The following is a 24,039-nucleotide window of genomic DNA, read 5'->3' as shown; positions in this document are numbered from 1 at the left end:
TTTTGTCTGAAGCAGGCAAACAGTAGTGGGATCCAAAAATTTTAATAACAGGTTCTGATGGTGGTGGATTCAAACAGTGCCGCCGCCGCACACACGCACCTCAGGTCCCTATTGGGCAGGGAGGTTGCTTTAGTAACCCCTTCTCGGCACTCAGAAAAAATTAGTAACCACTTCTAGAGTAGTGGTGAGAACTGGTTGGATCCCACCTCTGCAGGCAAACACACTTATATTCCAGTTTCAGCGTGCACAAATGCTTACCACAAAACACAGTGTTTCAGATGGCCTGAACTGAAGACAGACAATACATGTGTGTGCATGCGTGCGTGTGCATTTCCTTATTCCAACACAATGGCAGTTACATGTGTTGAGATGATTATCTGTTGTGCACTCTACTGGTAGGTGTAGTGGAAGTGCTGGAAGCGTAATGATTGAAAAGAAGTACAAACGTCTTGACTATGAATAACAATTCCAGTATTGCTGAGGGTGGCAGGCAAGCTTTATAAGAAAACACCCAAAGGGCAACACTGTTTACGCTTCCTGATTTGTGTTCACTATCCTTTCTTGCCACAATTAGTGCAATTGATTTCACGCCCATTATGCTGCATGGCATTCAGTGAGATGTGGATAAGGAAACACGCCCTGTAATAAGCACCTGCAGTGACGTAGCTGCTAGCTTCCTGTTAGCTCCGCCCTGTTTCTAAGACTTCTCATTGTTCTCTTGTTTACAGTTAAAAGCATTTTTTCTATCACGATAGAGCTGTGTTTGTGTTTCCTTTTGTACATGTTGTTTTCCTGCCACATCTGAAGAGCTTCTGCCTTGCTTTTTACATGCAAGAAACTTTCAGCAAATGGTGTTAGCCCTTGACGGCAAATCAGCATGAATTTTTTATAGTCAGGCATGTATATTGTTACACTTGAGGCTTGGAATTGATGAACCTGTTAGGAGCTCCCATCGGCTCAATATCCTGGCTCTTTTGTAATCCAGTGGAGTGTCATCAGTAGCATATAAAGCCCAAAGGATGTCCCAGGGTTTCCTAAGAGCTGTTTAATGTAAAGAAGAGAAACAGAATTGAAAGGTAGGTTGATGGACTTCCTTGTTTGCATTGTGGACTGGAATTTCCATTTGCTTTTTTGTCAACTGTCATGTTACTGAGATTCATTCAAAAGAATAGGCAATTATCATGTAGAAGAGCTGGAAACCAAATAAGTGCATGACTTTCATATGAGCAGTAGTGATAACGCTTTGCATTGGGGTGAGTGTAGAAAAATGGCTTATATACTTCAAAATCTCTTGGCAGCGGATGCCATATACAGAGAGAGATAGTGTGGTGTAGTGGTTAAGAGCAGGTGGATTCTAATCTGGAGAACCGGATTTGATTCCTCACTCCTCCACCTGAGTGGCAGAGGCTTATCTGGTGAACCACATGCGTTCCCGCATCCTACATTCCTACTGGGTGACCTTGAGCTAGTCACAGTTTTTCGGAACTCTCTCAGCCCCTCCTACCTCACAAGGTGTCTGTTGTGGGGAGCGGAAGGGAAAGGAGTTTGTAAGCCACCTTGTGTCTCCTTATAAATCCAAAACTCTCTTCTCTCTTAGTCTTATCCCTATGCAGAGGTATCGGTTTTTCTGTCTTCACCACAGTATCCCCAAGAGAAGGGTTTCATTTTCACCCAAAGGTGTTAAAGGCAAACTGCTCCATTAGGTAGGGAAACCCAATATTAGGTATGGGAATCAACAGTGCTCCATGCCTCTGGTAACCCCAGCTAGTAAGAATCAGGCCCGCTTCTGTCTGTAGAGCCCATTCTGAGTTTTGTTACTTATTTATCCTGGACTTGTTTAGAAAATCTTTATGCTGTTTTGTCCAGGGGATCTGCCCCAAGCAGCGTACAAAATAAAACATAATCAAGACCATAAAACCTTAAAAGTTATTAATTAAGATCCAGCATTTAACGACTAGCCAGAGCATTAAAATACTGTGCTGCTTGAAATGACTTGAGTCGTTTCCAGGCTAAAGACTCTATAAAAGTAGTGTTAAAAATCAGCCCCTTCATTACAAGCTTACGTACACAGAAACATTTACCTGGCACCTGAAAGAAAGCAGAGCAGGCATCAGTTTAGCGACAAGGGGAAGGCCTTAAGGTGTTCTGTGTGGTAGAACATTTGAAACTGGCCTTTATACTGATATTTGTCTCATGGTTTGCTGCATTCTCAGATAGTGGTGCAGATACAGAGAAATGACTTTGACCCACTATGCATGTAGCATTTTCCATGACGCTTCTTGCCCCATAATGCCTTTTTGGTGGGTCTCCTTGTCTTTCCTTGGTTACATGCAAGGAGGTGCCCCACTGCCTGCCTTTGGGCTTTCCAGCCCCCACTTCCGGGTCACTCCCCTGTCCAATGCAAGATTGAAGATTGCTGCCTTTTTTTAGCCCTTTAAATGATATTCCTTATATTGATATTGTGCAGGCTGCTATCATGATTAACTTTTTTTAGGGAAATGCCACCCAACAATCCCTACAAGAAGACCCCCCCCTCGCTCCGCCTACTCCTTGCAGGGATTGACAGCCAGCATTTCCCTAATACAACAACAACAACAATAACAGCAGGATAAGGAATATCAGTATTACATTTAAAGGGCACACACACAAAAAGCTGGCAATCTTCAGTCTTGTGTTGGATGGGGGAGCAACCCAGAAGAAGTGAAACCCCAAAGCTAGGGGGAAACATTGGGGGTTTCTCATTTTCGCTAACCAGAAGGCTTCCTGAATCTTTGACACTGTGTCAGTACAGAAAATGCTGCAGAAAAACTTACTTTTGCTGTGGGGCATAGCACCAGTGAATAATCCATCTTTGATTCTAGGACGAAGTTGATCCTGAATGTTACAGCAGTACTCGTCATCACTGGCATGTTACAATATTGAGACTGCAATCCTAAACGCATCCTAAATAAGATCCAATTGACTATGTGGGTTTTACTCCCCCCCGCCACACACTCTTAAGTAAATTTTTACCATGCTCTTTCTGTGAGCCTAATGGAGTGTGCATCATTCTCCCCACTACCATTTTATCCTCACAACTGTCTTTAATTTTGCTTGCTCTTAACTCTGTTATTTAAATTTTAAGATATTGCTGCTGTCGAAATTTGTTTTAATGTGGTTAGTTTTAGTATGTATTTTATGTGCTGTTGTTGGAACAGCTGTATTGTGAGCTGCCTCGAGCCCTTTGGGGGTGAGGCGGCCTATAAATCTAATAAATAATAATAATAATAATATAGACTTAGGGTCCCCCCGCTCATAGAGTCACCCAGACTTAGGCTCACCCAGCTCATCTTGTTATCTGGTGAACTGGTGAATCATAGGGCATTTGAATCTAGTTTGCTTCTCTAACTCAGTGTTGCCAAGGTGCAGCTGTCAACCCCTGGGAGAAATCATGGGAAGGGCCTGGTGTCATGCAGATCTATTTTAAAAATCAGGTCTATTTAAAACATCTAAGATGGGTCATTAGATGCTCTAAGTTTTAAAAACTGTATGGTTTTACCTCAGCGTTTTTGTAAACTGCTGGATCATTCCCATGTTATGTTGGTATTTCCTAGAAGTGGCATAAATATGCTGGTGCAATGCCAGCACATGCCTATTCTCTCTCCATTTCCTCCCATAGGTGCTTGAGCCCTGGTGAGTTTGGATGTCTCCCTCTAACCAGAACTTAGGCTGCGGGTACTGTTTGGCATGAAGCTGGTATCCTTGCCAAATGCCAGGACATCTTAGGGGTGGAGACTCAGGAAGATGAAATTTGGGGAGGATGTGGTTACTTCTAGACTGCCTCCCCTCATCTCCATGGTCTTTACCATAGAGGAAATTCCTAAAATGTCACTATTTAGAGTCAATTTTTTTCCCTCCTGTTCCCCTGGGGCAGGAAATTGGGTCTGAGACTGGTAATTCACTGCTCCTTGCAGGTAAATGGGAGGCCTCTTGATATGCAATAGTAGCTACTAATAACATGGTTATAATTTTCACACGCTGTAGCCTTACAAATAATTGTTATAATACTGTTGTACTGCTCAAGCTTTTGTCTGTATACTATGTTTAATTATATTTATTTCAGACTGCGATGCACAATACTGTGGCAGGTGCTTCTGACACTGTTTTCTAGATTGTTGTGATCTCCTTCTGCCTTTTCTCACTGTTCTTATAAAATATCCAGTGTCCTGCATGTGGATTTCCTAACGGTGGGATGAGATTCACCAATGAATGTTAGAGCCTTAAAGATATGTATTACCAGTGTGGTGTAGTGGTTAAGAGCAGGTGGACTCTAATCTGGGTTTGATTCTCCACTCCTCCATGTGAGCGGTGAGCTCTTATCTGGTGAACTGGATTTGTTTCCCCACTCCTACACATGAAGCCTGTTGGGTGACCTTGGGCTAGTCTCAGTTCTTCAGAACTATCTCAGCCCCACCTACCTCACAAGGTATATGTTGTGGGGAGAGGAAGGGAAAGGAAAGGAGTTTGTAAGGTGCTTTGAGACTCCTTACAGGAGAGAAACACATGGTGTAAATCCAAACTCTTCCTCCTCTTCTTCTGTCAGCCAGCAAGTAAACTAATGAGACTAATTCTTTTCTGCTGGATTTGAGTCCAGTAGCGCCATAGAGATCAACAACATTATGGAGGTGTAAGCTTTTGAGAGTCAAAGCTTCCTTTGACAGATACCAGTTCTTTCTGTATTTTCATTGTCAGGTATCTCATGTAAGGAACTTTGACTCTCGAAAGCTTATAACCTGAAAATCTTGTAGTCTCTAAAGTGCTACAGAACTCAAATCTAGATGTTCTACTGCAGACAGCAACCATTTCTGCACAGCACAATTATACAGGGCTACAATCGGTATCTTACAATCCGGGTCTATTTTATCCCAGTTTCTCCCTTTGCTTGGCTGCCCATTTCTGTGAAGGAATTGAGTGAAGATCCGGAGGAAATACTCCAGTTTTTTTCACATGAGCCTGGGTATTTTGTATTTACACTGCAAGCGTATCTGTGCATGTGTGAACATCCCCGGTGTCACGCGTTCTGATGGACTGTTGTTTTGGGGCGGCAGCTTGAATGAACGCTCTGGATAGGGCCCGGTGCAGACCTCAACATGGCAAGTGACAGCAAAAAACAATGGGGCGCAGCATCACATCACGTTCCCACTCATGTTCTCATATTTCTGCAGAAAACGAGAGACTGTCCCCCATGGTATGCCCACTAACATTTGGCCCAAACATCTCCCTAGCTATGCACTTCAAGCAACCAGTACATGTACAGAAAAGAAAATGGGGACATTTTGGGACTCCACTCCTGATTAACCCAGGTGAAATGGCACCTGGTCGAGCAGAAAATGAGCACCTGGTCGAGCAGAAAATGTATGTAAGTGAATGTTTTGGGAAGGACGGGCTGCAACTGTTGGCAGTTCAGCAGAGCTGAAAACTGTCATGGCGTCAGGTGGGGAAATCAGGGGGGCAGGTGGAGGGGCAGGAAGATCAGGCGGCTGGGTGGGAAAAATAAATCAGTTCTGCTCTCGCGGTGTTTGCAGGGTAGCGGGTTCACTGCGAGATTTTTGAAAAGAGTCGCCAAATTGGCAATTTTTGAAAATCTCGGGTGGGGGAAATATTGCAGGGGGAAATATCTCAGGGCAAACCTGTTTTAAAACCAAGAACTGTTCGAACATCTTGGCCAAAACGGGATATTTCCCTTGCTCAACCAGGGGTATTTGGACTGTGCAGAAACGACCTAGCACTACTACCCTCTGAAACCAATTTTATTCTGTGTCAAATGGCTAACAGAACTGAATTTTGACCTTTTAAGGTTGGTTGTCCTGCTGTAAAATAGTACACATTAGTGCAAGCTAGGGTTTCCAAGTCTGGCTTGTGGAAATTATTGATGATTTGGGGATGGAGCCTGAAGAGAGTGGGATTTGGGGAGGGGAGGGAGCCCACTTATGGCATGTTGTCTGTCCTCCCAAACAGTTATTTCCTCCAGGTGAACTGACCTCTATAATCAGGAGTTCAGCTGTAATTCTGGGAGGTCTCTAGGCCCCACCTGGAGATTGGCAACCCCCGCGCAGCTCCTTTCAGGAAACTCAATTTAAAAATCAGTTCAATTATCATTAGTGAATTCAGTAGCTGTCTAAATATTTTAGATTAGAATATATCAAATGTCACAATAGCTTGAATAATTCATGGCAGAAAATTACCTTTGTGCAGTTTGATACATCAGGAGCAACCCCCTTCCCCCGCCAAAACTGGGTTCCAAAACTATCAATCATAGAAATCATATCCTAAACCTCAGGAAGTGTAAAAATATGATGTTATATTATAGTCTCTCACTGTTCTCAGGCAGGAACGGAATCATGATTCTATACCAATCCTTTAGTGAACAAGAAGAGTTTGGATTTATATCTCCCCCCATTCTCTCTTGTAGGAGACTCAAAGGGGCTTACAGTCTCCTTTCCCTTCCCCCCTCACAACAAACACCCTGTGAGGTGGGTGGGGCTGAGAGAGCCCTGAAGAACTGTGACTAGCCCAAGGTCACCCAGCTGGCATGTGTTGGAGTGCACAAGCCAATCTGGTTCACCAGATAAGCCTCCACAGCTCAAGTGGCAGAGTGGGGAATCAAACCCCGTTCCCCAGATTAGAGTGCACCTGCTCTTAACCACCATACCATGCTGCACGTGCACAGTGGGGTTCTTTGGGTTTTCCCCCTTATGACTGTACATGTAGGTTCCTCAGAGTTTCATGAATGGCTCATAATGTGAGATAGGGAGGCTGTATTCAGAAGTGGTATCTAGGAAGGCTGGCAGTATACTGTAAATTATGGACTTTTTATATGAGGAAACAGGTAGATTTGGTGGCAGGATTAGGTCTCCAGCTCTCAGGTCTTATTCTTTTAAAAAGTAGTAGGCATTTTTCTTATTTTTCTTACGTGAACAGTGTGTATTTTAAATTGTTTTTACAGGGAGGAGAGGAAGATTGTTTGCCTGTTTGGGTTAAATCTAGTCTTTTTAATTCCATAGTAAAAGTATGCCTTTGTCTTCAGCCAAGTTCTGCCATAGTATGCCTTTGTCTTCAGCCAAGTTCTGCCATTGAGAATGCACTTTTTTCATGATTTGGCCAACAGATCTGATTAAGACCTGCCTTACATTCTATATTGTGAGTGCTCCCCTGCCAGCTACCCCTGCAGGGTAGGCCACCTTGACCTCATAGGAGCTCGGACATGACTCTGTCTTCAGTTCATAACTCTTTATTTGCGTCAGGTAGTTAGGAGCACTCCTGCAAGCTTGAACCCCCATACTACAACACCAACCAGCCCCCTCTTGGCCTACCTCTCTTTTATCCCCCTCAAGATGTTCCCTTCCTCCTGGGAACTCCCTGCTTCAACCTCCTTGTGGCTGGTGAGCTGTCTGTCTTGCTCTGCTGGCCTGAGACAGGCTCTTCAGCCTTCCTGACTCTCCTCCTTGATTGTAGCTTGGCTCAGGCTGTGCTGGTCCCACCCCACTAAGACTACTGAGGACTGCTGATTGCAGCTTGGCTAGGGCTGTGCTGCCTCCACCCTGTTCCCTGGAACTTCTGAGGCTTGCTGTTTCTGCTCAGGCCCTCCTGCCATGGTAAGTCCAGGGGCAGGGCTGTTGGTTACAGGGTGCTCCAGGGTTCCTGGGTGGGCATTTTTTTGACAAGTAGGCGGGTGGAACAGGCTGCTGGGTGCTGGGACACCCTGGACACATCTTGCTTACAAATCAGCGTTAAGTGTCTTTGTCATAGTGGGAGATCCACCTAGTGCAGCCACCTGGCTCAGGTTGCCAGCTATGAGTTAGGAGATACCTAGAGATTTGAGTTGGAAACATTGGGAGAAATCTTAGCAGAGTATAATTCTATCTTCCAAAGCAGCCATATTCTCCAGGAAAACTGATCTCATTCTTTGAAGATTATTAGTAATTCGAGAAGATCTTCAGGCCCTATTAAAGCCTTAACATTTCCCGAAATGACAACTGCTCTCCAGACTACCACTGGAAGAAATGGCTGCTTTGGAGGGTGCATTATAACACTCCAAGGCCCCTGAGCACAGCACAAGGATACTATCTGGGACTGCCTGATGAGAACAGTGAGTCAGATGTATGTGGGCGTTGTTTTCTGCAACCAGTCACTTTAGTGACCATCTACTTAATCTGACTTCCCAATTCAGCGGTGATCTGACTAATCATTGGGTACCCTCCTGCCATTTGATTTCAACCCACTTCCACTGAGGAAAAGTGAGACTGTTTGGGACATGCATTTAGTCTCTCCTGACTTAAACTCTGATTCCAAAATGCTCCATTTCTGATAGCCCCGAATAATACACTTACAATTTATGAATCTTAATGTAAGGCTTCTTTTGATAAGCTGCTCCACAAAGATAGCAGCCAAAGTAACTTTAAAATTAATAGATTCTATCTCACATGCCTATTATTATTTGAAGCCTCTTAGAGAAGAGAAATTATGTAAATTTGTGTCACGCTAGGCGACTGCAGGCATGCTGGGGACGCATAACAATTAGCTTACCAATGGAAGTATTTCATCTTGAGCAAGAGTGATCATTTGCACTTAAGGGCTGCAGTCTGTATTAACTGTTTATTGCTATTATATTTTCATGACCGAAGACTAATGACTGTTTTTAAGGAAAAAAAGCTACTTGAAAAGGCAAACTAATAAATCTGCCACTTTAAATGTTCTGGAAGATGACCGATTGCCCTTCAGAGCTAAAAGTGCATTGGAAAACAATAGACAAATGCATTAGGAAATAAATAAAACAGCCGGCGCTTGCTCCCAGTCGGTTAACAGCCAAAGCTCTTATTCTGCGGCCCGAAACGTGTAAAAAGGCTGGATAAATAGATCAGACTCAGGACCAATTACCGTCACATTAATCTGTGGCAATAATGAAGTGAAGCTGCTTGGAGATTGCACCAGTTAATCCGTATCCTTCATGACAGGCATCTTAAGTTAGTAGCACACAGCATACCCTGTGGCAGAGGAGATGTTGGGAAACGCTATGGGAAATAAGCTGTGTGTTGCATCTCAGGCAGAGAGAAAAGTCGCCCTTGGGGAAAGAAAACCTCCCATTTAAGTCTTGAAGAAGTCCGAAACTCACTTTGCGGGACAAAAGCCCAACACAATGTAAGCATTTTTTAAAAAAGAAATTGGGTCACTAATATCAATTTGCAGTTCTTTTCTCTCCTCCCTGCCCTTTTAGATCTCTTTCCCGGTCTATGCGTGCATTTTCTCAGACCCTTCTGAACCCACTGGAGTGACAGACTACTTTGGTCAAATGGGTCATTGTTGTTCTTCTATAATGTTTTCTTTTCTTTCCATCTAACATTTAACTGGCAGGTGCCTTTTGTCCTAGCTGTTAAATGGCTGTCAAAGGGAGGTGTAGCAAAAATCTTCTCAGGTATTGATTTTCGCATCCAGGGAGCATCGTTCAAAGTCACTTGATTAGCCGCCTGCAGTTTGTAACCATGTGCGCTCAAGAGATTATAAACTTAATTTCAACACCACATCTAGTGCAAACTTAAAGTCTACCCGCTATTATCCCTCTGTCCCTCCCCCTATATTTAAACCATCCACACAGCCATTTTGCTTAAGTAATAGCACTTTCTTCAGTTTTACTACAGGTTTGTGGTGCAGGATAATTTCAGCAGAACAATCAGTTCTTAGTTGTATCAGCCACTTATTTAAGCAATAGTGCAATCGTTTTACATGTTTCCTTATGCTGATTTCTCAAAATGATGCATATGTGATCTCAATGGTAGAATGATCAATAGCCCCATCCATGGGCTGCTTAGGATCTCACAATGCCATCCTAAGCAGAGTTATGACCTTCTGAACCCACTTAAAGTCAGTCAGTTTAGAAGAATACAAATCTCTTTAGGATTAAACTGACAGTGTCCATATTGGATAGTCCCATGGGCTCGCAGTTGGTTTCTGTAATGGTTTCTGTAAATGTTCTGTTCCTTTCCTTTCAAGCTCTGTCAAGGCATGGAAGCCAGTAGTGAAACTGCTGACCGTCTCACTGATTTTTTTTCTTCCCAACAACCTTATTTTTTCAGGAATTGATTTACCCTTTTTCATAAATTGATACGCTTTGCAAGAAGCAATTTCTCCCCCCAAATTAATCATTATCTTGACCCACAGAAAATAATTACATTTTCCTCACTGAACATGCTGTATACTGAGAGAAACGGGCACTTCAGTGAGAGCAGTAAATGTGTAGAAATGATTATGTTACTAGGGAAATGTTAAATTCAGAAACATCCGTGTTTCATATTTCAGTATTTAAAGGTTTTTATCCTGCATTTCTCAATTAAAAATGTTCAGCTAATGACTAAATGTCGTTTTTGTTAGAGGTAGATTTTTTTTGCTGTCAAGTCACATCTGACTTATGATGACCCCTGGTGGAGTTTTCAAGGCAAGAGATAGGTCGGATTGAGATACGTGTGAGATAGGTCGGATTGAGGGTGTGTGACTGGGCCAAAGTCACCCAGGGAGCTTTTGCAAGAGAGGGAATTTGAACCTAAGCTTTCCAAACTGTAGTCTGACACTGTAACAACTGCAAAATAGGATAGTGTAAAAGTAGCCTTTGTATTTTGGTTTCATAGATGGGACCAGATGAAACTAATAATGGCAGTCGAGCCATTTATACTGTGGTAGTAGGACTTTGTGTATGACAGTCCTAAATGGTTGCTGTGTCACACCTATAACTGCATAGTCAATCCTTGTTGCTAAATATATTCTAGTCATGCCTCAAGGTGTTTATATGTGTTTTTAACACTGTTGTTGCTTGATTCTGCTCAGATATTTTTTTTTGTCCTCTTGTTAGTTGGGAAGCTATCATAATACTCCACTGTATAGTATGGACCAAAGACTTGATGGCTGGTGGATGAGGAGTATGAGTCTTATTCTGGTTACAACTGATTTAACATTCAACCAAAACAAAAGTTTTTTGGGTAATGTGTCTTGGCCATTCCAGATTGTGGTCTCCGCACAGAGGTCTTGTATAGCTGTGCACAGCAGCTGTTAGTGTGTGGTAACTTTTTTACGAAGTGTGACTCACCAGGAGTGGTTTGTTCACATCAGCACAAAAGTCCCATCAAAAGGTGGAGAAAATGGCCCCAACTGTGACTTCCTATGTGGAACAATTTAAAACAGCCTCCATGTGGTAGCTGAAATATACTGAATGTTTTACCTCATGAGGTTAAGACTTTGGTATAGTGAAAGAGCTGTGAGGTGAAGTATAGTTTTTAAAGCAGTGTATGTAAACTTTCAAATAGCATGAGTTCTCTGAGCATAATAAAAAGAGAGTTGTTTTACAGCAATGTTTGTCCCTTCAGTTTGTCTGGAGATCTTTTGAAAGCAGATCAGAAGTTGGAGGGTATTTTATATTTGCATCAAATTGTATATGATGTTGGGACATATTAGTTAAACATTGGTATAAATGTGTGAAATGGAAACATGTGCCTGTGCATTCCTCAGCCATGGACTTCAATGGATTTAGAAAGGTATCACTGTGACCCTTTCCTCACATGCAGAATAAATATTTGGTCATTGATCATAAATAAAGTAGTAGTAGTTGTCTTCTTCTTCTTCTTCTTCTTCTTCTTCTTCTTCTTCTTCTTCTTCTTCTTCTTCTTCTTCTTCTTCTTCTTCTTCTTCTTCTTCTTCTTCTTCTTCAGCAGGTATTTGGAGACTGTGCGGAATAGCAAAATCCACTTTCAAACAATTGTGAAAGTGGATTGAAAATGCGTTATTCTGCATGTGCGGAAGGTGCCTCTGCTTAGAATGGCACTGTGCATCTCCCTTTCATATTGTTGTAAGCAACTCTTAGCTGTAATAAGTTTGTCTTGGAATCTTCATATGGAGCTAGATTTCAGAGTCTAGATACTGAATGACAAACACCATTGCAATGAAAGTAGACTTTTTATATATTAATATATTCCATGATTAAACTAGATTGTTCAGAGAACACTGTGAAACAACATTATTAGCTTCAGTTCACCCTCCTCTTATTAATTAGACTTGAATGAAAAATTAGACTTGAATGAAAAATATGCTGCAACTGAAGATAAACTAACCCCAAAACATAGTTATTTAGTTTCATTTCAGCGTTCTTGGGAGACTCAAAAGGCTAAGAATTACAAAGCTAATAATTCCCATCTTAGCCAGAGTCATCCAAGTTGCTCTGATTATTAAGGAAATGACAGAAACATTTTTAAGTAAATAAATGACCTTTTTGGAAGTGGCACACAGTGGCTTCTCCCCCAAAGGCGTATGGAACACCTGAGCACTTGATTTTTCAAAATCTGAGAAAGGGTGCTGGCTACTTTTAGATGCTGTCCTGCATTTCTGGAGTCCGCATTCCAATTGTCCGTCCGTATCGCCCGTGGGATTACTTTTATGAAACAGGGAGATTTGCAAACAGTAGTTCCTACACAGGAACAGATGGTCTGGAATTACTCCTGATGGTTCCCACTGAGTTGATGATTGCCTCAGGTCATTTCTGCATGGTCCAAATATCCCAGGTTGAGCAAGGGAAATATCCCGGTTTGGCCCAGAAGTTTGCATGGTTCCTGGTCCTAAAGTGGGTTTGCCCTGCGATATTTCCCTCATCCTAGGATTTTTTAAAATCGCCAATTTGGCGATTCTTTTCAAAAATCCTGCAGTGAACATGCTACTGTGCAAACACCACGGAAGCAGAAACAGTTTATTTTTCCTGCCCAGCGGCCTGATCTCCCTGCCCCTCCGCCCACTCCCCTGATCTCTCCACCTGATGTCATGTTAGTTTTCAATTCTGCTGAGCCGCTGACTGTTGCAGCCCGTTCTTCCCAAAACAAGCACGTTTTCTGCTTATGGTATCAACCGAGTGCCATTTTGCCTGGGTTAATCAGGAGCAGAGCCCCAAAATGTCCCAGTTTTCTTTTCTGTACATGTACAGGTTGCTTGAAATGCATAGCTAGGGAGATGTGCACTTTGGGCCAAATTTTAGTGGGCATATCATGGGGGGGAGTATCTCGTTTTCCACAAAAATGTGAGTGGGATTGTGATGTGATGCTGCGCCCCATTGTTTTTTGCTGCCGCTTGCTGAGTTGAGGTCTGTGCTAGGTCCTATCCAGAACATTAATTCAAGCTGCTGCCCAAAAACAACAGCCAATCAGAACATGGGACACTGGGGATGTTTGCGCATGCGCGGATACGCCAGCGCAAACCGTTCAAAAGATCCATAGCTCTTCCTGAAAGTCGAAACCAAAATCTTTCCTCCCAGTTCTTCACTCAATTCCACCGCAAGAACGAAAGTCGTGCAAAGGGAGAAACAGGGATAAAATAGACCCTGGATTGTAAGATACTGATTGTAACCTGGTAAAATTGTGCCATGTAGAAACGGCCTGTCTGATCTGGTGTGGAACACTGATGGATGCTGACCAAACACAGGATGCAGTGCAGATCTTACACAGGCTTCAAATACTGGACCAGGTGAAAGCATTATCTGGCAGCAAAAGTATTAAACGCATCATCAGTCTTTCAAAGCCCAAAGCAGCTGCCTGGGCCACTTCCAGCTTTTGAGGCCCCTAGTTTATATGTACGGTGTGCATAAAAACAAGTTGCAAAACTTAACAAATGCCAAAAATTAACAAATATCTAATTTTGAGACCCTCTTTGAGCTGGACGCCGAGGGCAAATGCCCTCTTCTGATTGGCCTTGAGTCAGTGGGGAAGCCACCAGGGGGAGGGGGGGGGTGCGCAACACACTGGGTGAACCGATTCTAGTCACGTGGGGGGCAGAAAAATCCCCCGGCCCCCCTGCAGCCCTCGTGCTCCCTCCCGCGGTGCCCCTGCCCCCTTCCTTGGTGCCCCCCGTCCCCACGGCGCATCCCCCACTTACTTTTAGGAATGGAACATCCCAGAGAAGAAGCCTGCCTGAGTTGCCTGGGCCTGGTAGGAACTACATTTCCCAGGGGCTCCTGGGAAATGCAGTTCCCACCAGGCCCAGGCAACGCAGGCAGGCTTTTTCGGCCTGCTCCTTTCCTAAAAGTAAGTGGAATGAAGCACCGCGGGGGGTGGGGCGCCGTGGGGAGGTCAGGGAGCCGCGGGGGGGGGGGCGCCGCATGGGGGGGGAGCCAGAGTGTGCACCGGGCACACTCTGGCCTAGCTACGCCACTGCCTTGAGTGTGATTTTCACATTCTTCAGATTTTTTCCAAGCTCTTTCTCCACATGCATCTCGTCATTCTTTGCCACATGGCTTTCAAATATCAGTGAGGAAAATGGCTTGTTAGCCGTAAGGGTCTGTGGTATGAAGAGAGAAACAACTCTTTATATTTCAGTTAATAAGTTATTTGTGGCCAATGAATGTGGTTTATTTGTGCTCTGTGTCAAACAAAACCGTTGGAGCACAGTAGTCAAACTAGTTGAAAATTGGATGTACTGGAATTATTGACAGATAATCTAGATGTCTTACAAGGTTGTTTTGCTTTATTTTTTACCACATTAATTTTTGAGTTCCTGAGACATCATGATCTCAAGTTCAGTTCATTCTTGTAGGGAGATGTCACAGTACCTCCTTTTTAAAAAAGCCCTAAAATATTGTTATATTGACTTAGTCTTGTACTAACAGTGTAAGCAAATTCTCTGAATTTCTAACTTTCATTTTTTTTAAAAAAGCAAATTTGCTGAGATATGCCTTTTTCTATCTTTCCATGAGGTAAAGAGCAAGAGACTTGGGCCTATTAAGGACAACAAGCCTGCCCTGAAGTGAGCATTCACTCCCTTTGAGGCAGATTTTAACTTTTTACATTTTTCCCACTGCTGAACTCACCACACCACAGATCCAAGAAGCCCCGTGTCTTCAAATAGCGGGCAAAGTGTGATGTTTTCCCTGCCTGCGCAGGGAGAGCAGAACGGCCTCAGGATACATCTGGCTTGTTTTGTGTCTCCCTGCCTTCCCCCACCCATGGAGGAGCAGTTCGGCCCACTCCTCCATGGGCACTTCTGGGGAACAGAAGGCACATTAGCAGCAGCAATAGAATGGGGAAATGCTGAAAAAAATTAATGTGAAGAAATGCCACTGGTCAATGTGAGAACCAGGGACAACCTGAAAAAAGAGGTGGGCAAACACACCAGCTACAATTGGGGCAAGCAATGGGGCACTTCCTCGCTTATAGACAGAAAAACGTGAGGAGACTACCCTCCCGTGGGGAGCAAGCAGCCATGGGGAAGACATGGGGAAGGCAATCCAAACATAACTTTAACTTTTTTAAAAAAAGTAACCTTACTTTTTTTTTTCAAAAAAAAATGAGAGCTGAGAATTTAAAGAACCTAAACAACAAATTACAACACTATTTCAATATATCAATATTTTTGGAGCTTATAAAAAAAGAACCCAAACCACCCATCTTCAAAATGGAGGGAAAGGGGGAATTCGTTTGATGACTATGGTCCAGTGGTTGAAAAATGGGCAAGATGTGAGTGGAAGTGTATGGGACAAAGATCAGAGTACAAGTGGTTTCGAGAGAACCAGAGAAAAAATGGGATTAACCAGAAAAATCCAAATAGAAAACTAAAGGCACAAAAATGTGTGCCAGAATGGGTGCGGGGAGGGGGGAACTGGACTAAAACAGTATTGGGGACAGAGCTGACAGAAATATCCTATATGGAAATATCCTAGTCTGAGCATCGTGTTGATAAACATGGGAGGGGGGCAGCAGTGGAGAAAACAAGATACCGCAATCCTCAGTCTCTCGGGTGGAAGAAAAAAAGAAGTCTACAATTGCCTTTCTGTGACCAAATGCCAATAGCTACATAATGTTTGTCAAGCTCTTTTGTACCTTTACATTCTGATATTGACATTTCCTTTGTCTTCTCTTTTTTCCCTGTCAAGTCAGAGTAGCAAAAGCAGAATATTTGTTGATTGATTTTTTTCTTTCCCTTTTCATTAGCTCCTCCAGCAACATCTTTCTGTTTAGCAGCTGGGTGGGCAAAAATGTGAGTTTAAGACCCTGATGTCCAAACAGCTGTGAACCCCTGCAGGAGCTGCTGAATGCTCTGGTCGGAGATAACAAGAAAATGGATATGTTTAGGGTATGTTGTTAAAAGCGAGCCATAAACCAGCATTGGCCAGATCCTCAGGAGCTCTTTGTGATGTTGATAGTCATTCTCCATTAGAAGCACTATGATCAGCTATTAGGCATCTGCCACAGCTGTCCCCACTTTAGCGTGGTAATGCAATCAAGCTCAGCTGTGTTTGGGACCAGTGACTCCTTGAGCAACACACATCATAATGCTAAATAAGTCTTCATTGAAGAAGATTAGAAAAGATATTCAAAAACAAGACATACAGTTCGATTGGTAGTATAATGCACTAAATTATCAGAGCTAACTAGCTATCTTTCTTACTGGAGTCGTAATACAGCAATGTTGGTTCTTGAGGTAAATAGTTTCCAGAGCAATAGATGTCTTTCTGCAGCAAGGAGGGGGTAAAGATAAAAGGATCTCTATTCTTCTCATCAGCTGTACTTATGGAGAAAGCTGGTCTTAATCTCCTGAGTGCACACAACCAATCATGGGGCTGCATCCATAGAACTTTCTGGGGAGTGAGTTCCCCATCTCCAAACTGGATTCCCAGTTGGAACGCATGAGTAAATTTAGCTGGCGTGTGAACCCGTCCCTGGGAAGAGGGGGTTGAGGAAGAGCACTCTGTACTTGTAGTTGTCAGAGAAAGACTTCAGATTCCAAGATGAATTCTCTTTTGACAGCATCTGTCTCCATCCTAATGGTGCTGATATTCTTATCCTCCTTATCCTTATCCTAACCTCCCTTCTTGATTGCAGTAGGCTTCTTCTCTCTGAACTTCCATGGTTGCATCTTGGTCCTCTCCACTGTCCAGATTTCCATTGTCAAAATCATTCATCTGCCAGATCAGGCACCATATGAACAGACTCCATTTTTGTGTCCTCAAACCCACAATTGACTCTGTTATGAAATGTTATGTATAGCCTCAGTGTTTTGAAGCCTCCACTGCAAGTCCTATGTTGACCTTCCATTCCATCTCATATTGAGCAGCATAAATTTAATCCTTTTCCCTCTCTGCCCTCCTAGTCTATATAATTTTCAAACAAGCCTTTTATTCCCTTAATTCTACCATATTCAGCCAATTTGAGGGCCCTTATTACTGTTTTTTCTCTTATGTCTGTGATGTTCCACACCATGGCCGTTTCCGCACGGGCAAAATATGACGTCGTCGCAACGGAAAAAGAAGCGTCAGAGCGAGAGCGTTCGCACGCGCAGCGGCGGAGGTGCGCAGTCGCGCCGTCGCGAAAACGCGAAACCAGCGCGAAGACGGTGTATTCAGAAAACGCTTAAAACCACTCTTTTTCCCCATGTGACGCATCGACGCCGCACTCGTGCGAACAGCCGCCACGGAGCTGTCGTCAAAAATGGTGTCGGGCCTGCACGGCTTCGCAAGTGCGCAGGCGCAACGTCGCGAGACGCCGCTTCCGCAGCGCTTCCGTGCGAACCGTCACATTTCTGCGGGGCTGCGGACGCCCGCAGCTCCGCCTGTCTGTGTGAACGCTTTTTTTGGGATGCGTCGCAATTTGCGACGTCATCGCGTCGCTGCTTTTGGCCGTGCGGAAACGGCCCATCTTATTACTGTTTTTTCTCTTATATCTGTGATGTTCCACACCATCAAACCTCAACTAAAATTCATTCTGTCCAGAAAGTCTGTGACATAACCCCTTAACCCTGATCCCCATCTGAAATGAAACCTAGTATATACAGTTAATTCAACTGCCTTTACTCTCATTCTTCCCATGTTAATCAGTTCACCTTATCTTTTCCTTCTGTTGCCGTCCCTTTTACTACTTCCCTGAAAAATGTTTTTGGGTAAGTTCCTTGGAAGGTGCCCTCTGGCGCAGAGTGATAAGTTGTGGTATTGCAGTCAAAGGTTACTCACAACCTGAGTTCAATCCTGACAGAAGTTGGTTTCAGGTAGCTGGGTTGAGGTTTATTGAGCCTTCCATCCTTCTGAGGTTGGTAAAATAAGTACATGACTGGTGAAGGCAATGACAAACCATCCCATAAACAAAGTCTGCCTAATGACCCCATGGATGGATCACACCACATTTCAAATAAATACATTTTCTTCCTGTCAGCTTTCTTCATAATTCAACTTCCATATCCATAAATACTAATGGGAAATATAGTATGAATTACCTTCATCTGGATCTCTATCAACATGTCCTCATGGTTAACAATCTTTTCTAGTTTCTTTATGGCTGCCTTTTCCAAGTCTCAGTTTTCTTCGGATTTCTTGGTCTGCAGTTTTGGAATAGAGGACTAGCTTTTTCATACACAAATATTAACAACAATTCCTTTTAATAATTGGTTTAGTCTTTCTCGGGACAGTTAAAAGTCTGCTTTTGGTGAGGGAGAGTTCTACCAGTCAACCATGTGTTATATTTGCTAAACAATTACTTCATTTCAGCAAAGTCTTAAGTTTGATGGGTGTCTTCCAGTTCTAGTTCGGTATTAAAGGGAAAAAAGTGGTCCCTATTGAATATTTCCAACCTAATCAAGATTTTTCCAACCTAATTAGGATTTTAATTCACTCTTCTACATTTGTATTTTTAAGAAGGTGTGCTCCAGATGTTGGATTAAATGTTTAATGTTGTGCATTCTCTCTAGATGAGAGCCAGTGTGGTGTACTGGTTAAGAGCAAGTGCACTCTAATCTGGATAACTGGGTTTGATTCCCTGCTCTGCCACTTGAGCTGTGGAGGCTTATCTGGTGAACCAATTAGCCAGCTGGGTGACCTTGGGCTAGTCACAGTTCTTTGGAGCTCTCAGCCCCACCCACCTTACAGGGTGTTTGTTGTGAGGGGGCGGAAGGGAAAGGAGATTGTAAACCCCTTTGAGTCTCCTTACAGGAGAGAAAGGGGGGATATAAATCCTACTACTACTACTACTACTACTACTAACTACTACTACTACTACTTACTGACCCCTCGCATCCTGGACATAAACTGTTTCAACTCTTACCCTCTAAACGTCGCTACAGAGCACTGCACACCAAGACAACTAGACATAAGAACAGTTTTTTCCCGAATGCCATCACTCTGTTAAACAAATAATTCCCTCGATAATGTCAAACTATTTATTATATATTTATTATATAATTACTGCACTACTTTTTTCATCATTCCTATTACCCATCTCCTCCCAATTATGACTGTATGACTATAGCCTGTGCTGACATTTCATTTTATTTTATGATTTTACATTTTATGTTTTTATTACTATTGATTGTTTCCTGATTGCTTACTAGACCTATATGACAATCATTAAGTGCTGTACCTTATGATTCTTGACAAATGTATTTTCTTTTATGTACACTGAGAGCATATGCACCGGAGACAAATTCCTTGTGTGTCCAATCACACTTGGCCAATAAAGATTCTATTCTATTCTATTCTATTCTATTCTATTCTATTCTATTCTATTCTATTCTACTTCTTCTTCTTCTTCTTCTTCTTCTTCTTCTTCTTCTTCTTCTTCTTCTTCTTCTTCTTCTTCTTCTTCTTCTTCTTCTTCTTCTTCTTCTTCTTCTTCTTCTTCTTCTTATCAGCTCAGAGAAGGTGGCAACATTTCAACACTTTGTTTACATTTTGGTATGCTCTTATGTGTGCATGCTTGCAGAAGTGTTAAACTCCTTGTTGAACCGTTTCATTCTTTTGCAGCCAGTGGTTCCACCAAAGCAGCTTCCTTGGTTCAGTGTGGTGTGGAAAGGCGATACATCCGGGCTAATTGCACATGCAAACTCTCTTAACACCAGATGGAGTTGTGCATATGGAACAATAAAAAAATATATTTTGCTTCATGGCTCAAGCATATCTGCTGGAAATGTTGGGATTGCCTCTGCCAGCCACAGCAGAGCCCCCAAAATGTTTTATATCCTGACTCTCCAATAAATCATCAGCCTGAAGCTGAGCCTTGAACTAATTTCAGGGCTGTGACAGACCTGTCCGAAAGGCTTATGTTACTTAGGACTAGATAATGACTGTCTGCTGGAAGGCAGCTAGTGTTGCCGAAAATTGTAAAGATATTTACAGTTTCAGAGGGCTTGTGCTGGAAATAACATGATCAGTCAGAAGGAGCTACTGTGGCTCTATTATCCTTGCTCACTGGTCTGACACATCTTGTCTTCTTAAGTGTCACACAAACAATGAGAGCTGGGAGAGGCACAAAATATAAAGAAGAGGGCTACCTTTCTTTCCTTGGGAAATGGTTGCTGTTTCTGAAATGCCCGGGTAAAGAGTAATTTGACTGATATATTTTCTTCAGGCACCTTGACCCCTAAGTACATTTTATTTGGCAGTAAATCCCACACATCTCATTGGAGTGGTGGAAGCTATTTTAGGTTAACCAGGCAGGGTTGATTTACACTGTCTGTCTTCTATGCGTGAATAGGGCTGCAACAAATAACATTTTGTTTTAATATTTGTTTCAAAATTTGTACACTTGAAAACAGCTGAACAAATTACTGATACAATGCTCAACTTGTAGAATGGTCTCATTACGTCAATACTTTTTGGCACTTGTTTGTTCCTATGGCTTCTGATATAGTTTGGTGTTTCTTCTCCTTTGCTCACTTGGCCATTTTTTTAATCCTACCCTTTCTCATACTGTTATTTAATCTGATAGGCTATGGAAAGACACATGGTTACGTTACCTCATAACATGTTATACAGTGGAGCCTCAGTTTTCATCAATTTCGGTTTTCATCGAATTTTTCAGTGAAAAATTTGTCTCGGTTTTCCTCGATTTTCCTCGATTTTCATCAATTTGCAGTAAGGTGCAGAGGTTTGTGGAGAAAAATCACCTGGCCAAAGCTGTTGCAGGCCGTGTCTGCAACTTGTTCAATGGCAATGTCTTGCCCCATTTCAGACAAATCTTAAACAGGCGTCAGAAACAGACCTCTTTGGACAACTTTCTGGTACGACATTGGTCCACTGGCTCTGAAGCTGGTGTTATTGTTTGTTACTGTTTTCAGCATTAAACACTATGTTTATTCACCCAAAAATGTGTTTTTGGTATGTTTTTTGGAGTGCCTAGAACGGATTAATTGGATTTACATTGATTCCTATGGAGAAGTTTGCCTCGGTTTTCATCGGTTTTGGTTTTCATCGATTCGTTTTGAACGGATTACCAACGAAAACCAAGGTTCCACTGTATTGTAAGGTCACTGATTTTTTTTTAAAAAAGCTACCTGCCTCACCAGCAGGGTTGCCAACTTCCAGATGGTGGCTGGAAAACTGGGATTATAACAGATTGCCACTTTGGAAGGTGGACTCTATGGGATTATACCCCATCAAAGCCCCTCCCTCCTCAAACTACATCATCTTCAGGCCTCACCCCCAAACTTCAGTTATTTCCCAGCCAAACCCTGCAATCCTATTTACCACAGCCATTCAGATAAAACTTTACTGAGGGCATTCCCTTGATTACAGTAACAGAAGCAACTCCATTACTTGGCAGGCTGCCCAGAAGCCTCCAACTTTATAGCCTTATAAATCAATTTTAGAAGTAAAATCATCTCACTTTTACCTCATAACTTTATTAATTCTTATTCTTAAACATTAGCTTTTCTATACTTGAAAAAACCCCCCTCAGGTTTTATAATATCTATAGAGATTCTAGACAGGGTTTGTTTCTTCACAGGATCACTTCCTCTTTCGATTGAATCTTTATGTTCTACTAGAATCTCAATATTTTGCTTCCAACCGATTAACATGGGCACCCCTCTGCAATTCAACAAATGAAAATGTGAATATGTTTGCGTGTGTCAAAAACTGCGTGGAGCCTTTTTTTGACACGTTTGGCAAGGAATTCAGCTGAGTTCTGCATGCCAAGCTGTGGACTAGCCCACCCTTTATATGGAGAAAAATCTGCACTGCAGCCTAATTTCACATAATTTATCATCCATTTTTGGGTTGGAATCTGTGCTTCTTTTGACAACCTTGGCCCCTTCCGCACACGCAAAATAATGCGTTTTCAAACCACTTTCACAACTGTTTGCAAGTGGATTTTGCTATTCAGCACAGCTTCAAAGAGCACTGAAAGCAGTTTGAAAGTGCATTATTCTGCATGTGCAGAACGAGCCTTTGTTCCTAGACCAGTGTTTTAGACTGCCTGAGTCCACTATGGGACTTGATGTAGGCAGGAATAGGGAGAAACGAACTTGTCACTTCAGCTTCACTCAGAGCGGAGGAAAACTGAATTATTAAACTGTCCTTCATAGTCAGTGCTTGTTCTGTCCTTGGCCATGAAGAAAAAGTGGAGTTTGAATTTATACCCCACCCTTCTCTCCTGTAAGGGGACTCAAGGAGGCTTACAAATTCATTTCCCTTCCTCTTCCCCAACAGGCACCTTGTGAGGTAGGTGGGACTGAGAAAGATCTGAACTAACTGTGACTAGCCCAAAGTCACTCAGCAGGGACCCAGCCAAGGTACCTGTGCCAAAGTTGGAGAGACTTCTCCAATGCTGCCAAGCTGAACAGGAACCAGCCAACTCCCTTGTACTTTGGACAGCCACCATTGTCTCAGCCAGAACTCCCAGGATGGGACCCTGAGGTACTGGAGGTTTTGCCTTGTCACCTCTCTCCCCAGAACCTCAGCTTCTGGCTGATAACATCACCTCCTGGCAATGGGACAATAAAGATGACATCATGGAAGAGCATGCCTCTCAGAAGCAGTCAATGGAGGCAGTCAGCTGAATCTTAACCATGATGAACTAGGCAGGGCCCAGCCACGTAAGGACCTGGGAAGACCCAGGCACAGGAGGTCCCCCTGGCTGAAGGCTCCCAGGAACCGGCCAGTGAGAGAAAGTGAAAGGGCCAGGAAGAATTGAGCATGAGACCGGGGACAGGAGTGCTTCAACCTCCGGCCCACATAATGGCTCAAACCATGAGGTGGGTTGTCAGAGAGGAAGCATAAATGGTGACTTCACAACTAACTACTGGCTGGGAAATACCTGGAATGGAGAATGAAGCATGGGGAGGGACCTCAATGTGATATAATTCCATAGAGTCTATCCTCCAAGGCAGCCATTTCTTTTAATTCTGGGAGAACTCCAGGCCCTCCCCCCTGAAAGCTGTCAGCCCTAGAGAAGAGAGGGAGCATTGTATTGCTCATAACAGGACAACACTCCACAAAAGAAAGAACTTGGTTGACACAACCCTTTCTCTGGGAGACCAAGGGGAGTGCAAGCGGATTGCTGAGGACTGAGGGGTAGGAGGTGGTGTTGGTGATGGAAGACCTCAGAGTGCTCTTATCAAAAACCATGTTGCCTCCTTAGCCTAGCATTAAGGGTGCAACCGGATCCATAGGTTGTGAAATGGTCATGCAAAACATAGTGTTAGAAGCAAAGGCCTGGAATTGGGAGAAATCAGGCATAATGTCTCTGGGCACCCTTACAGCAAGTTTTCCTGCTCTGATTCACTCTCATGAATTATGAATCAAAGACCACATAATTATTTCACTTGTGGCATTTTAACCTTTCTTCTGGGAGCTCAGAATGGTGTACATTTCCCTTCCAATTTTACCCTGAGATAATGACTAGGCAGCCATGAGCTTTGCAGTCTGGGCTAGTCTCTCTTTGAGTCACCTTACAGGAGAGAAAGTGGGGATATAAATCCAAACTCCTCCTCCTCCCCCCTGTGTCTGTGGTGGTTGGTATATAACAGTGGTGGCGAACCTTTGGCACTCCAGATGTTATGGACTACAATTCCCATCAGCCCCTTCCAGCATGGCCAATTGGCCGTGCTGGAAGGAGCTGATGGGAATTGTAGTCCATAACATCTGGAGTGCCAAAGGTTGGCCACCATGGGTATATAATGATGGTATGTTCTCAGCCTTAACTGAGGTGTGTGATGTCATAAGGTGCATATCAATGCATATCAATGTATGATGTCATAAGGTGCATATCAATGCGGGTG

At 43.1% G+C, this 24,039-nt stretch overlaps 1 protein-coding gene across 6 annotated transcripts in view; it reads left to right on the top strand.

The window, feature by feature from the left end:
- The window catches only part of MYO3B (myosin IIIB), a 349,141-nt gene that overhangs the window by 22,025 nt on the left and 303,077 nt on the right, over window positions 1-24,039 (top strand). The window contains exon 1 of one of the 6 annotated variants that reach the window (XM_048486353.1): window positions 984-1,076. The exons of 4 other annotated variants lie outside the window; for them this stretch is intronic. Coding sequence is in view for 1 of the 2 variants with exons in the window: in XM_048486351.1 (XP_048342308.1) it covers window positions 9,176-9,177 (2 nt within the window). In the remaining variant the exon portion in view is untranslated. Of the gene's footprint in view, window positions 1-983; window positions 1,077-9,070; window positions 9,178-24,039 lie in introns of those variants that run through there. One more of the 6 variants, XM_048486351.1, reaches the window with a different exon arrangement.

This window comes from Sphaerodactylus townsendi, linkage group LG02 (assembly GCF_021028975.2).
Source record: "Sphaerodactylus townsendi isolate TG3544 linkage group LG02, MPM_Stown_v2.3, whole genome shotgun sequence".
In the NCBI taxonomy this organism is placed as follows: domain Eukaryota; kingdom Metazoa; phylum Chordata; class Lepidosauria; order Squamata; family Sphaerodactylidae; genus Sphaerodactylus; species Sphaerodactylus townsendi.
This window is presented reverse-complemented; position numbering and strand designations above follow the sequence as displayed.